This window comes from Dendropsophus ebraccatus, chromosome 9, assembly GCF_027789765.1.
Source record: "Dendropsophus ebraccatus isolate aDenEbr1 chromosome 9, aDenEbr1.pat, whole genome shotgun sequence".
Lineage (NCBI taxonomy): Eukaryota > Metazoa > Chordata > Amphibia > Anura > Hylidae > Dendropsophus > Dendropsophus ebraccatus.
Window position 1 is genome coordinate 50,767,193 of NC_091462.1, and position 15,482 is coordinate 50,782,674.

At 40.5% G+C, this 15,482-nt stretch overlaps 1 protein-coding gene across 3 annotated transcripts in view; it reads right to left on the bottom strand.

The window, feature by feature from the left end:
* Window positions 1-15,482, bottom strand: part of ARMC8 (armadillo repeat containing 8) — a 63,503-nt gene that overhangs the window by 13,931 nt on the left and 34,090 nt on the right. For all 3 annotated transcript variants that reach the window (XM_069983265.1, XM_069983264.1, XM_069983266.1), the window contains 2 exons: window positions 3,978-4,060; window positions 1,524-1,605 (listed from right to left, as the gene is read on the bottom strand). In XM_069983265.1, the coding sequence (XP_069839366.1) occupies window positions 1,524-1,605; window positions 3,978-4,060 (165 nt within the window). The remainder of the gene's footprint in view (window positions 1-1,523; window positions 1,606-3,977; window positions 4,061-15,482) is intronic.

The following is a 15,482-nucleotide window of genomic DNA, read 5'->3' on the forward strand; positions in this document are numbered from 1 at the left end:
ATGAAGACGGGGGGAGAGCTTCAAACTGCTTTTTCATGATAAAAATGCATTTTTCGGATAATAAACCCAATTACAAAGTTTCTTAAAATCGCCTGGACTATTGATTTCTGCAAAAAAAAATTTCACGACAGTGACACTTTAATGATTAGTAGTACAAAGGGGACATGGCGCTCAGTGGCATAAGAGGGCACAACTTCAAAGCATGTTCCTGATTCTGACTGTAGACCCTGGATAAACCAGGACATCAAAACCTCAGGAAATCTGTATGAAGGCATCCAAATGAGAACATTCTCCCAAATATCACTAGTGCCCAACAAAGATTTCTACAAATACTTACAAATAAGGCAATGTGCCAACTCCTTAACTATGGGAGACACTCCTTGAACATTCTTTGGAAAGTATTTTAAGGACCCTACAAAGGTCACTAATGGTACATCCAAGGCCTATAATACTATAATTGGATTATTCTACTACTCCGTTACTCTTCACCCAGAAATGGGAAGCTGATTTCTACCAACAATTTACAGCAGAACAATGGGCAAGCTTCTTTAAGCTACCACATGCTCTATAGCATTATGGTAACCATTAGCTTTAGGGTATATTCACACGGGCGGGCTCGCAGCGAGATTCTCGCTGCGAGCCCGGCAGGTCCTGTCAGTTCCCATAAACTACATACTTGCTGCGGTCTAAACGACCGCAGCGAGTACGTAATTATACCGCGCTTAACCCCTTCTGCTCCCGCCGGCTCCCCCGCTGTAAGCAGCATACATTACCTGTCCTCGGTAATGTATGCTGCTTACAGCGGGGGAGCCGGCGGGAGTAGAAGGGGTTAAGCGCGGTATAATTACATACTCGCTGCGGTCGTTTAGACCGCAGCAAGTATGTAGTTTATGGGAACTGACAGGACCTGCCGGGCTCGCAGCGAGAATCTCGCTGCGAGCCCGCCCGTGTGAATATACCCTTAAGCTTTAAGAAAACTCACATACTGTACAGGTGGTACTTGACACTATACCACCTATCTAAAATATATCCAGAAGCCTCGCCCATATGTGCATTAAAGAACCCATGTAGGCATGGCATCTCCAACATACGGTGGATTTGCACCCCAGAAATTGTACAAGCAGTTCATTACAGTTGTACAATGGAACACATAATAATATTATTATTATTATTATTAATTTAACACTAATTGGGGAAATGGTTGAGCTTCCAAGGCCTATCACTTACAAAGAGATCAAAAGCAATTAAAACAGATTACCACTAAACCCTTCATCATACACTTATGTGCCTTGCATATTAGATTATAATACCTCATACCTTTTGTATTTGTATTATGATAATGGAAATGCTAATGGTCAATGTAACGGGACATGTTAAGGTTATTGTTACTGTATTGTACTCGCACTACTAATACTATACTGTAATATACTGTATACTGTACTAATAAGTAGTATTGTACTGTAATTATACTCTTGAAACTCCAATAAAATATTTGGAAAAGGACAACTTCCTTAGGGAATTACCTTCATTAAGGGCTTCCAAACGGCATGATCCTGGAAACTGGTACGGAGTTGCTGGACTGATCTGGATAAACTATGTAAACATCTGGAGAGAGAAAGAAGTAATTAGGTGAGCTTAAAACATCCATTATTCTGTATGATGTAAAAGTTATATATACTATGGTACATTATAGAAGGAAAAGTCCAGGCACTGACTTTTCTTCTTCTCCAAAACAGCCAGGGAGGAGGTGGGTAAACAGAGCTGTCCTCCTCTCCAGTCCCTGGCCACTTCTAGGTCTGAGTAGGGACCTTGGACTGGACCTGTCGGGCCCGCTTAGCCAGTCAGCGCCTGCAGCGAGGTCAACCTTGGCCGTGGACTGGCTGGGCGGGCCTGACACGACACAACACGTCCCAGATCCCCACACAGACCAGGAAGCTGTCGGGGACCAGAGCGGATGACAGCGGACCCCTGTGCTGGAGTCTGGGAGGTGAGTATGTGTTGTTTTGTTCACCCACCTCCTCCCTAATAAATATCCTAAATGAGAAGCAAAGGAGTCTTTTTTAGAAGAGTAACAACTACACCCCTTGGCTGTTATGTAAGGCACCTTTTGTTTGGTACAAGTGTCTAAAAATTTAACCTTAAAGATATTGCATTCTAAATGAACTCAACGTTAGGTGGCCCTATCACCACACAACAGTCTACAAGGTATACATAGCATCACACCATTTACAATGTAACATATTGGTATAAATGTAAGAATATTTTAAGTCTATCCTGATGAAGAGAAAACAGAGGTGAACGAACCTGTTGAAAGTTCGGGTTTGCACAAACTTGAACGATTGGTATTTAAATCCCGCTGCCTGGAGAATCCATGTTTTCTATGCAGACCTTGGGCTGCATCCACCTTCTTCAGACAGCGGGATTAAAATGCCAATCATTCAGGTTTGTGCAAACTCCTCTCTAAAAAAAAATAAAAAAAAGGCTGTCTTAATAAATACTTGTATTCTCCATGAAATAATAATAATTCTGGAGCAGCCTTTTTTTTTTTTTTTTTTAAGAATTGTACATTGTGTTGTTTCTTCACTGTACCTCTTGAAATTTATGAATGTGTTGGCGGTTACCATTCAAAAGAGGTGTGGGTCTCTACACATTCTGACATTGTCAGCATTGAATGAATGTCTGTAGAGACACTCCACAAACTAGTCACAGCACAGACCAAGGTTACAAAGCTAAAGGTATCCCTGTAAAGGGGCATTTAATACCTACCCGGTGCTGTTTTTACTACTGTGAGACCATCTGAGAGATCCTATTTTTTATCTTAATGCTCCCAGTCTTATGAGGTACAGCAAGGGGGGGGGGTTATGATGAACACAGGTAAGGTTTTGTTAACGCTTCTGGTGTTTCTGTAACCAGAGCTATTCTTGCTATCCAAAATACCAAAATTCTAACAGACCCATTAATGCCAATGAGGTCAGTTGGGACATGCCAGTATACATTGGGAAATATGAGAATATATTTTTTGTAAATGGCAATGGATGACTCCTCCATCAATAAGAAGGCTTTCAATGTGATATACATGTCCCTCTGCTTCCTCCATAGTGGTACACTGCATCCAGAAAACAGGCATAGGGTAGGAAGCAGAGAGAGGTGTACATCACATGCACCTTCATCTTAAGCCATCTTACTGTAGGAGCACTTCAAGTAGCCAATGGGGAACGGGACGAGGGGTGGAATTTTATTATAAGGGCAATGGCGCAGAACTAACTTCATTATATGTGAGTATATGCAGTTTAACTCTGGCACTGGAGTAGGCCACTCTTCCTCCCCGCCTACCGTGCGCCCCCCTGACTGCACTTCAAGTTGGAGTAAACCAGGGAGAAGGCAAGAATCTGCGCCTACTGCCTGGTGTAGACCTGGGGTGCATCTTGATAAATCCCCTGCATTGTTTATTTAAACTGGAAAAAGTTTCAAATAGTATTTGTTGTAAAACTTGGTCTAGGGAAACCCAATTAATTAGTTCTCAGCCCCTTAAAAGATACCTATTCTTTTCTCATGTGCCATAGTGACATGTCAATAGTCTTGATCAGTAGGGCCTGGGAGCAGAGTCGCCCATGATCACTAAAATAAAGGGTCAGAAGTGCTCAGAAATGAAAGGGCAGTAGTCTCAGCAGATCAGCTTCTCATTTACAGATTCATAAAAAGTCTATGGGACTTCCTTAGAATCCATACAGCGAATGCTCAGTTTTCTGAAGAAAGCAAAGTTAAACCGATCAGAAGAGAAGCGGCACTGAGATCAGTGGAGTTCTGAGAACCCAGACCCCCACCCATCAAAACGTCTGCCATTTCATTATGACCTGTCAGAAGTTTGTAAAAATGAAATGCATCCTTTAATAGATATGCTGTACTCTCCAACATGCTACATAAGTAAGGAAAATGGAGCAGACAGTATAAAGAACATGTACTGTTTGATCTCATACCTGACTGCAGCTAATCGCACCTTGACACTAGTCTCAGACAAGCCATTCACAATCCGGTCCATCATATGCTCAGCCTCAATGATCTGGAGAGAGATGTCAATGCAGCATAAATAACATCACGGATCTCATGGGTGCCTGCTCAAAAGACTCTTTATCTTTCTTGTAATGATATTTCATGCACTTTCAAGTTATGAATCCATACGAAACGAGCATGAAAATTACCTTTACTGATTTTTACTAGATTTTAATGGCATTGCATCTTTGCCAAAGTTTTACGGTTAGCGCTAGGTTATGATTTAAGCACATGTAAAAGTAAGGGCTCATTTATATCATGACTGTTTCTGCTTCGTGCTTGCCACATATACACCGGTAAATATTATATGTCAGCACCCGATAGTGTGATGTAGATGTGTCACAGATAGCACAATCCCAATGTGAATGAGCCATAAAAAACATATATATATATATATATATATATATATATATATATATATATATTTATTTTTTTTTTTGGTTAGAGGCTAGAGTAAACTGCCCAGAATGTGTAATTCCAAATCTAATAGGGTTTTCCGACAAGGCTTAAGTTGTCATTCACACAAGTAATTCTAGTAGGATTAGTGTAGGGTCTAGAACTTGAATGAGCTCTGTAGGGGGTCACAGCTTGTGGACCATCAGAAGTACAAGAAAAATATCAACAGTTTTTACTCTTCAAGTTTTGTGTAATAAAAAAGGTTATAGTATACTGTTCAATTATTGGTAAAACTGAATAACACTTTTCACCAAATAACATAAGTCTAGCAATACTATCAACACACAATAACAGTGCTTCAATTACTCAATGTATCTAATACCCATGACATCATTTTATTTGCTCCAGGATAACAGGATGTCTGTGTGTGTAAAGTAATCACTATTATAAATGGTAGGAAGGCCTCTGGGAATTCTAGGTTTCTACTGCTACTTGAAAGTGTGTGTTTCTGAACCCTGGTATATCATGTTGGGCCAATGAAAACAAATTGATATTTTTTCTCTTTCTTTACTTTCCTTTAAATTGTAACCACAGCCGGCTAATTCCTAGAAGTGCACAGAAATTACCTGTTCTAGGAACACAGGAGAAATGTAATATCTAGTTAAATAACACAGCACTAGGGAAGTCCTAACTTTTTATAATCTAGATACTATTCTGTTCTCAAGAGCTGAACTCTGGGACAGGCCTCTCTGGGTGTGGGATGTGTATACAGGTCTTCATGTTCTATCCATAGACTGTGGGGTGTCTGAGATCAGTACTTCGAGAGACTGTCAGCTGCAATTTACATTCAAAACTGCTGATGCTGTTAGGCTAGGTTCACACTGCGTTTTCAGCATCTGTTTAACGGATCCGTTTTTTTTAGCGGTCAAAAAAGTAGTGTCAACAGTCTTTTATTGTGCGTAAAAAAAACGCATCCGTTTTGATCCGTTTTTTTTTTTATAAAGGAAGTCAATGGAAAAACGGATGCACACAAATGCATCCGTTTTTTGCAAAAAAAACGGATCCGTTAAACGGATGCTGAAAACGCAGTGTGAACCTAGCCTTAGCTGTAAAGTTTAGGAAGAAACGTTTATTATATAGTTAAAAGAGTCAGAGGCTTTCCCATGCTCCTGATGCACCAAGCTGTAACACATCCTTAGGACCCTATTAAAATAGTTAAACCGGTTGAATTTAAACGACAATCGCCCTGTGTAATTGCAGACAACGATCGAAAAATCAATTGTGTGTCATTGATCGTTGATTTAAATGTGACCCTTAAATCGTTCACTAATCATTTGCTGTAATTCCACATTCATTCGCTGAAATTCCACATTTGTTCACTAATCGTTTAGTGTAATTGCACATTGTTTCCTTCTTTTGCTGTTGTCAGATGGAGTAAATGATCGTAGTAACGTTCGTAACGAACGTGTATAGTTCTGTGTAATATGGTGAACGATTTGAGGTTAACGATAAACATTCTCATTTGCGATCATTTATTGTTCGTTTTTAAAAATCGCTTCTTCTAATAGGACCCTCACTCCCCATCCTATACCTGACCCTGCTTCCACGTATCAACCAAGCACTGGGGTGGGATGTATTCCTGCCTGCAGCTATTCAGGATCTTTGGAAAGCCTCTGACTCCTTGTACCAGAGAAGAAAGGAATGTGTACCACGTGTCTACTGTCCTAACAGCTCTCTAACAATATCAGCAGTCTGGACCATGAATTACAGCTGTCAGATTCCCTTTCAGGACAGAATTTAAGACTCTACCTCAGAAAAATATCAAACCCTTATTAAAAGGTGAATGTAAATGTCATGGTTTATTTGCTGATATAAGTTTTAGAGATGAGAGCAACTTGAGCATGCTCAAGTCGGATCACTCAGCATTTGATTACCGGTGGCTGACGAAGATGGATGCAGCCCTAGGGAGTAGTGAAAAACATGGATAGGGCCTAATGCCGAGCGATCCGACTAGAGCATTATATCAGTCTTAGTATCAGTATTAGTTTGTTCAGTATGTAGAGAAATATCAGTAAACCATCAATTTGCTCCTTGAGTGGTGTTTGGGGAAAATACTGAGAAAACACAACACATCCAGTGAGTTATTTAGAGGAGATGGCTCTTTATTTAATTTTCCTCAGACATACATTCAACAAATGTAATCAATCAACAAAATCTGTTTTGCAGGTTACAAAATGGGAAAAAGCATGAAAAATAAAAATCACAAATGTGCAAGACAAGTGTTAATAGCTATGCAGTTTTAGTCGGGCAACTGTGGTGTTGTTATTTTTTATAGAAAATTGCATTATTATAAAAAAGAACAATGAAGCAAGTTTCTATGACAACTTGATGACAGTTGCACAGTATACTTTGTTCCCAGTTCAAAACAATATGTCATGCAGTTATTGTGTGCTTATACCTGATGTCTACAGGAGGGGTATGTTCAATAAATAAACTAAAAAAAAAAGTCCTCACTGATCACAGCTTGCTGGTCCTAATTCAAAGCAAAGAAATGGTAACCTCACCAACCACCTGGCTGTGTGGGCATTCAGGAATCAGAAAGAAGACATTGGCAGGTACAGGAACCAGTGAGCATGAGCTGTGTAACCTTTGCTTTAAAAAATATATATATTTGTAAAACCATACAATCACCTTAAAGGAGACCTGTCACCCCCCGTGCCGGGGTGACAGGCCCCCAACCCCCGTTACAGCCCCCTATACTCACCTGATCCCGCTTCCTGATCCGGTCGGGTCCTGGAGATATGAGCGCCTGAAGCCCGGCGCACGTGCTCACAGGAGAGTCCAACGCTCATAGAGAATGAATGGGGAGTCCGATGCTCCATCATTGTCTGTGGGCATCGGACTCTCCTGTGAGCGCGCTTCGGGCTTCGGGCGCTCATATCTCAGTGACCCGACCGGATCAGGAAGCGGGACCCGGCGGGATCAGGCGAGTATAGGGGGCTGTAATGGGGGGTCGGGAGCCTGTCACCCCGGCACGGGGGGTGGGGGGGACAGGTCCTCTTTAAAGGTCCTCCCCTATTAAAAGGAGGATGAAAAATCATCAAGAATAGAGGTTTCCTTGGGAAACAATCAGTCTCCTCTTTGATAAAGTCCAAAAATCCAGAATAAGACAATTAAAAATTGTAAATAATAGCGTTTGTAAAAGTAAAACTATGAAGGGAAATCTCATCAGCATAACATGCTCAAGCTTATTTAATACGATAGATATTTTAGGAAATACAAGGGCAGTTACAAGTAAAGTCAAAACTGTGAACAGTACAGGAATGGACAAATGTTATGGTCCATGGAGCTGAGGGTGCAGGGAGGGAAGAAAACTCCCAAAGGATAGGAGAGCTCTTATGAACTGTAAGATGAGACAACATTTCAGAAAGGGCCTTTTGGAGGTAATGAAGGCAGCAGCGTCCAGGATGCACAGACCTCACAGGCAGCATAGACTTTCAGAAGTCTAAAACCAGCAGCAGGCGGCAAACTGCATATCATATTCCATGTCAAAGGTGTCTATAGCCGTTACATTAGATCTACATAACTATAAGAAATGTGGGTGGTTTTAAGGGAAGTTTGTGCCCAAGCCACATAGATGTGAATCCCAGCTGTGTTGCTTCAGACAACCACTCATAAGCTGCATAAGTGATATCTGTGTGAGGACCAGGGCTTTTAAAGCCCTGCAGTTCCCGACACAGCCACTGTTGCTAGCAGAGGGACAGTGTGACATATTACTGCTGCCAGTCAATGAAACTATAAAAAAAAAAAAAAAAAAATTCCCCGGAATACCTCTTTAGGGTCTATTTACACATAATGTATCACAGCGGATTATCACAGCGAGTCTCACAATGAAATCAGCAGATTTTTGGAAAGATTTTAGCGCCATAAACTTGTAAAACTTAATAGCTGCTGTATGTAGAAATAAATAAATAATAGACCATGCTTACCTGTCCGTGCTTCCTGCCTGCTTTTCTGGTTCCCTGCCCACTTACAGCCCACTCAGCCAATCACTGGCTGTGACTGGACAGTTCCAGCTGATTGGATGACCAGGCTGTCAGTGAGTGGGGAACCCAGAGAAGCAGACAGGAGGGCAGGAAGTAAAGACAGGTAAACATTGTCTATTTATTCATTATGATTTATAATTTTTTGTTTAACATCTCATATCTAATATCTAACCTTTACAAGGCTATGGCACTATATTCTCTCAGCTAAATGAAAGTTTACTGTGAGAAAGGAGTGCCAGTGACTTTAATAGTAATCAGTATCACAGCAGATTTCACTGCGAGAAACTCAGAGCAATGGACCCTTAATACTGGAAAAATTGCCACTGCATGAATGTTCGTAAGGCTTTCCAATGATAACAATGGGACACAGATTTTATTTGGATGCTAATGTAGAACCTGTGTTGGAACCGGTGTGAAAAATAACTCCATATGAAGGTACCTGGAGTGTGGGATTTATCTAGCATATTTAATGTCACTCTCTTCTCTCCTGTTTCTTGATAAATGTATGAGAATATGTTACAGTCTCCTACCGGCCCAACAGCTGTCCTTGAGTCCTTAAGTGAACTGTCTTTTTGATTGGATTTAATGGACTTCACTAGAAAAGTTTGATCATTGGCTTGTAGGATTTGTTATGACAAATGTAAGGAACTGGAACAGATTTCTCCAATGTTGTCTCAAATAAATTGGATCTATTTTACAGCAAAACTTGAAGCACTTTAAAAATGTCATTCTATTTGCTTTGGATCTGACTATTAATCCTCTTTTAAATGTTATTTGAAAGGTTTTTTTTTAATGTCCATCTGCTGTATACGAACATGTGCAATACGATAAATTAAAAGCAAATACTATATAAAACCCCAAAGACACATTTTCTTGAGGACATGCTTTCACAAAAGGTAAAAAATAAATAAAGAATGCTTTCCTAGAACGCTTTTATTTCATGCTCAGGACTTGTACTGTTGCCCTTAGACAAGAACAAGGACAGTCATAGCAATATATATTGAATGGATGTGACTGTAAAATTCTGCATATACTGTGTATATAGGCACTAGATACAGCCATTAGCTACGTTTCATACATCTGGCTGTATTCTCTGTGCGGAAACAGTTTGTTCTGTAGCACTAACGTATGATGCCATTTCATTATAAAATGGATATAATGGATTATAGACTAAAAGCAACTAAGCTATCAGTAAGAAAATAATACTCAGGTAATGGTCAGACATATACTGAGCTGAATACATAAAAGGTATCTTTTATAGAAAACCCATCACCACTCCTGACCTGTCTGTTTTAGTAAACACTTGTATAAACCATGAAACAATAATTCTGGAACATCTTTTCCTATGTCTCTGTGGTGTGGTGTTCCTCTGTTATTCTAACCAGAATTGTATGACTAAATAGACAACTGGGCGTTGCCAGATGGGGCTTGTCCCTATACTGTCTAGCACTGTCAGCTTTGACTGGATAGCCCTGGACAGTCTAAGGACATGCCCCAACTAGTAACACCCAGACAGCAGACAAAACACAGAGCTATGAGAAAATATGTTCTAAAATAGTTATTTCATGGGGAATGCATGTATTTAATAAAAACATGCCCGCTCTTGAGTGGCCACAGGTCCTCTATAAGAAAGAAATGGTAAAGAACATTTAGATATATTATATATGGCGGGAAAGTTCGCCTGATATTACAGCAAAACAAAAATACATTAGAGTTGAGCAAACTTTGAGTTTGTCTGAACCTATGGCGGTATCCATGTTTTCTAGGGCTGCATACAATTTCAGCAGCCACAACTAATCAAATGCCGCACCCTCAGTGTGCTTCAAGTTTTCTCAATTCTAAAATATGTGTTTCTTTGGATGGAAATACTCAGCCTTTAAAGGCACTATGATGTGTTTTGACACTTGACATTTATGCCAAGGAGATCGTGCAGGTACTTGTGATCTCATCCCAGAAAAAACAAGCCCCATACAGCCACACTGACAGTAAAGAAAAAAAAAAGTTCTGGCTAGAGATGAGCAAACCGGGTTCAGGTTCAAGTCCATCCGAACCTGATCGTTCGCCATTTGATTAGCTGGGGCTGCTGAACTTGGATAAAGCTCTAAGGTTGTCTGGAAAACATGGATATAGCCAATGACTATATCCATGTTTTCCACATAGCCTTAGGGCTTTATCCAACTTCAGCAGCCACAGCTAATCAAATGCCGAACGTTCGGGTTCGGATGGACTCGAGCATGCTCGAGGTTCGCTCATCTCTAGTTCTGGCTTTGTGTATGCAGCAAAGACTGTGCAAAAATAATCCATTAAAAGGTAATCAATACTGCAGGCTAAACCGCATAGTGCCACATGGTGCAAATAGTTTTTGTTATTTTAGATCCCCCCCCCTTTCAAAAAAAAAATAATAATTAATTGTATCCCAAAATGCTGACAAAAAAATAAAATAGAAAAAACACACAACACTTACATTATACTCACACTCATGTTGACAGAAAAATAACACTATGGCACTTATCAAAAGGGGCTAAAAAAGGTTTTACCTAACACACACAGGCTTAAAAATGTCCCTGCAGCGTAATGCCTCTATATAAATCCCAAGCGCACTGGAGCCCCTTTGTGTGTGCGCACAACTCAGAGCTGGCATAGGGTTCCTTAACATTTTTTGCCGGAAAAATGTTAAATGCGGCACACACAGAGGGGCTGCACCCCTTCCCCCCCCATTAAGCCCCCTCCCCGCCCATCTGGCGCAAGCGGGGCAAAGGGACCTCATGCAAATAATTTATTTGCACATCAAGCGCATGCAAATAAATTTATTTGCATGTGGCCCCTCTGCAGTAGATAATGCCATTTCCGCTGGTTCATAAATGTCCCCTATTGTGTCTGGTTTGGGCCTGTTCCTGATTTTATGGTATAAACATGGATGCCAAACAATGCTGTGTTGTAGTGGCCTTTAGATCTACTTTTACCAGAAATGTTGCATCAAGTCTATGCATCACCGTGCAGTGCACTGGTAACAGCCTCAAAAAGGGGCAACCATCACTATCAAAAACTTGTGACATGTCAGGGGTTTCGACTGTTGGGGTCTAGATGGTGAAACCCCCACCTATTGCTGAAATGAATAGGAAGACTTGCTCAACTTAGAGCTGTGCAGAAAAAGGATTTATAGAAACTTATAAACCTCCTGTTCTCAGCAAGTTTAAAATTCACTATTTGACATGAAGTACGACAGGAGGTGGTTTCCCTTGGGATTGCAATACAAAACTGAATGAATCATTTCCCTGTAAATGTAATTTTTCTTTTAAGAAAAAGGAGTTCATAACATATGCGCAGACCTTGCAGCGGATATGGGGAACCAGTCCTATTTGTTAAATCTCTTCTAAGCTGCAAAAACCTGTGCATGTTTAGAAAGCCAAGTGTGGGATTTGGCCAAGGGATCATTGGAAAGACATGCAAAAAAATGGTGGATTCATTTTAATCTTTGCTAAGGGGCCCATTGCTAACTGGTGTTTGTGCAGCCACTTACAAGTGGACAGTGTAATCTCAGGAAAAGCACGCCACAAGCCTAACAGCACAACATCCACTTTGACAGAGACTGCCATGATGTTAGACTGTATGAATCACCATTCAGACAGCTGATAGCAGGTCTGCAGAGCAATTTATGGTAATTGAATATATAAGTGGCAACATTAACGCTGCAAAAAAACTGATTTGCAGAAAACAAAAGTCAATTAAATCGAGAACATTTTATGTCTTTCTACAAATCCCAATCCCCATGCGACCATTTTCCGATACAGGATCATAAACAAAGAGCTTTATTGGCACATAAAATATTAAAGAAAAATATAAAATTGCACAAACAACAAAAATCCAGACCAGAAGCAACACATGTCTGTATAATTTACAATGAAATGTTTCTTTTGTCATAAAACATATAAAACAAAAGCATTATTAGAAAGTAGTACTGATCAGTAAGAACATAGCACCATAGTGCTGAAGGGAAGTCATGGTAAGACCCTGTAATATCACCTCGTACAGAATATGGAAGTCAGGCGTCATGTGTCAGCAAACGCTACAGGCACAACTCTCCAAGGCTGCTTCAGAAAATACATCCTGTGTTACCTTGTGTGTGCACGGAGTAAAAGAGTACAGGCTAACCTCTATTCTAAATCATCTTTAAAGGTGGTGAAGCAAGATACCCCAAAGTAAGGGACCATTAGATTGGCCACATAAAAATCATTGGGCATCTCTAATTCCATGTTTGCATAGAGGCTCCCTACCGAGGAACCAATATAGTAACCCACAACGTCCTATTTTTTTTCTTCTTCAGATAATTAGTCAACAATTTACTCTATGTATAAATTGAATACACAATGTTTGTGATCCCCGCTATTACAAGGATGCTGTTAAAGGCATCATCTTGGGGGGGGGGGGGGGGGGGGGGGGGGGGGGGGTGATCGGGCTAACCTAACAAAGAGAAGAAGACAAAGGCTTTGCTTCTGCATTTGGGAACACAATGTGCAAATTGAGTCTTTTCAGGAATCTACAATAATAAGAAATTCTTTACAGTTCCCCTTTATGGAACAGGATCAGGCAATATTGCTGCAATCGCAACAGAAAGAAATCAATGTGACATCGCTATAAAATTTTTGTTGTAAAAAGGAAACGGTCATCTCAGAATCAAATCTATTATGTACTGTACATACAGTATCATTTCACCTTTGTGTTTGATGGCCATCTATTTTATTGACCCCTCCTTCTGTGCGACAGGGGATAACATCCGATGGTGGACCAGTCTCTATTCCTAGACTGACTGTTTTAGCATACACATACAATACCCGAGAAATAACAATTCTGGGTCGCATATTCCTATAGCTCTGTGTTGTGCCATTCCTCTGTTATTCTTACTAGAAATGTATGACTCAAAAACCAACTGAGCGTTACCAATTAGAGATGTGTCCCTACACTGACACTATCCAATCACAGCTGACAGTGCCGGACTGTGTAGGGACATGCTCCCAACCAGTAACACCCAGTTGGTTAGAATAAAAAAAAAAAAATTGTCAAACCTTTATTTTGCAATGATAAAATGAATCTAAAAACACTTACAAGTATGTAAAAACCTGAGAGGCTATCAGAACTGCAGATTTCCAAAAATTTAGGCTTAAAAGCAGGCGTGTGGCATTCTTTGAGAAGGGAGAAAATGGGCCGCCCTACTGCTCCACAGTGCAGAGGTGACAATATAGCCTAGCGTCTGTAAATCATAGTGGTGGAGGAGGTTACAAGCAGCCCCAGAGCCCCAGAGCACTGCTGATAGGTCTGCTTTAAGAACAGTTCCACTTCTTGACCCATAAGTGCATGATGTGGCTGATAATCCCGGCAACACCTTGCAGTTATTGATTAAGAAATAGGGCCGTGGTTTTGGCCTTGTTTGGAATGCAAAAGTAGAAACACAGCCTAAAGAGATTTTCAAAGCTTATAAAGTAATATTTAAAAGGAACCCACGTGTCTTAAAGGGATTATCCAGCGATTCAAAAACATGGCCACTTTTCCCCCTACTGTTGTCTCCAGTTTAGGTGCGGTTTGCAATTAAGCTCCATTTACTTCAATGGAAAAGAGTTTCAAAACCCCACCCAAACTGGAGACAACAGTAGGGGGAAAGTGGCCATGTTTTTGTAGCGCTGGATAACCCCTTTAAATGTTCATCAACTGATTTCTCATTTTCATTATCTTCTCATCGATCTCTAGCACTGTTTTTTTGATGCTGCCACCACTTACTGTTATTAGGACTTCCATGTGGAAAACTACAAACCATTATTCTTTTCACTGATGTTACTTTCAATGACTACACACACACTGTTGCTCACTGACATAGCACCATCTGCTGCCCAGCATGTGAAACACATCCCTTCAGGGAAAGGGAGCAGAAAAGATGAAACCATATTCACATTTTATGTTTGTACACGTCAAAGAAATAGATTGGAAGTATTCTAGTGTGTCTCCATACAGCTATTGTATACCAAAAGAGTGTTCTTTAGGTAAGTGCCACACTGGTATGCTTGGCATACGTTTGGAGGTATTCTACCAACATATTGCCGACGCAGGCTCAAAAACGACATATGAACAAAGCATTCAGGGCCTTTTACACGGCCGATTATCATCAAGGAGTGCTGCTAGAAACACTCCTTCAGCCAATAATCAGCCCATGTAAAAGTGTCAGCGAACTTATCTTTTGCGCGGATGGTAAAAATTTATTGCTATCAGCCTCACATCTTCCATTGTAAAAAGGAGATGTGTAGCTGATAGCAATACATGTTAATGGCCTCATGATTGAATCAGTGATCATTCTTGGGGCTCGGCCACACGACAGATCGTATGTTTAAACACTGCAAACAAGCAAGCATGCATTCCCCATTGATCATTGATTGGGCATTGTTGCTGTGGTTACTACCAACATCTCACAGCCATTGGTCAACACAAGAAGAGTGTTTTGTTGCTGCATGTGTCCACCACCATATGCAAATGTGTGATGTCATGTGCTACAAGGAAAAAGAGATAGCTAACGTACAAAGAGACAATCTGGCACTACCTTGACTCTATGCAAAACTGAATGGATTGGGGTAAAACTGAGCTAGATCGCCTGTGCTACTGCAGGGTGCTCATAAGTGCAACAAGATCCATACAGTAAATGAACAGAAGAAAAAGAATTGGCACTCACTGCTTCTGTTGCTAAAACTTCTGTCTTTATTTGAAACTGGTTAAAAAGTTGCAGGCATTCACAAGGACCAGGTATGCGAATAAAAACTGAAGTTTTAGTAAAGGAAGAAGAGATAACCAAGCGTTTAGAGAAGGGAATGTAACACAGGCAGGGTGCAAACACAAGTAGCATGGTCACGTGGCTGCATCTGCAAGTAAGATCTCAGATCAGGAAACATTAGTTATCATATTTGCTCTACAAGACACTCATATTAGCGCAACTAAGTTAGTATCTGCTCC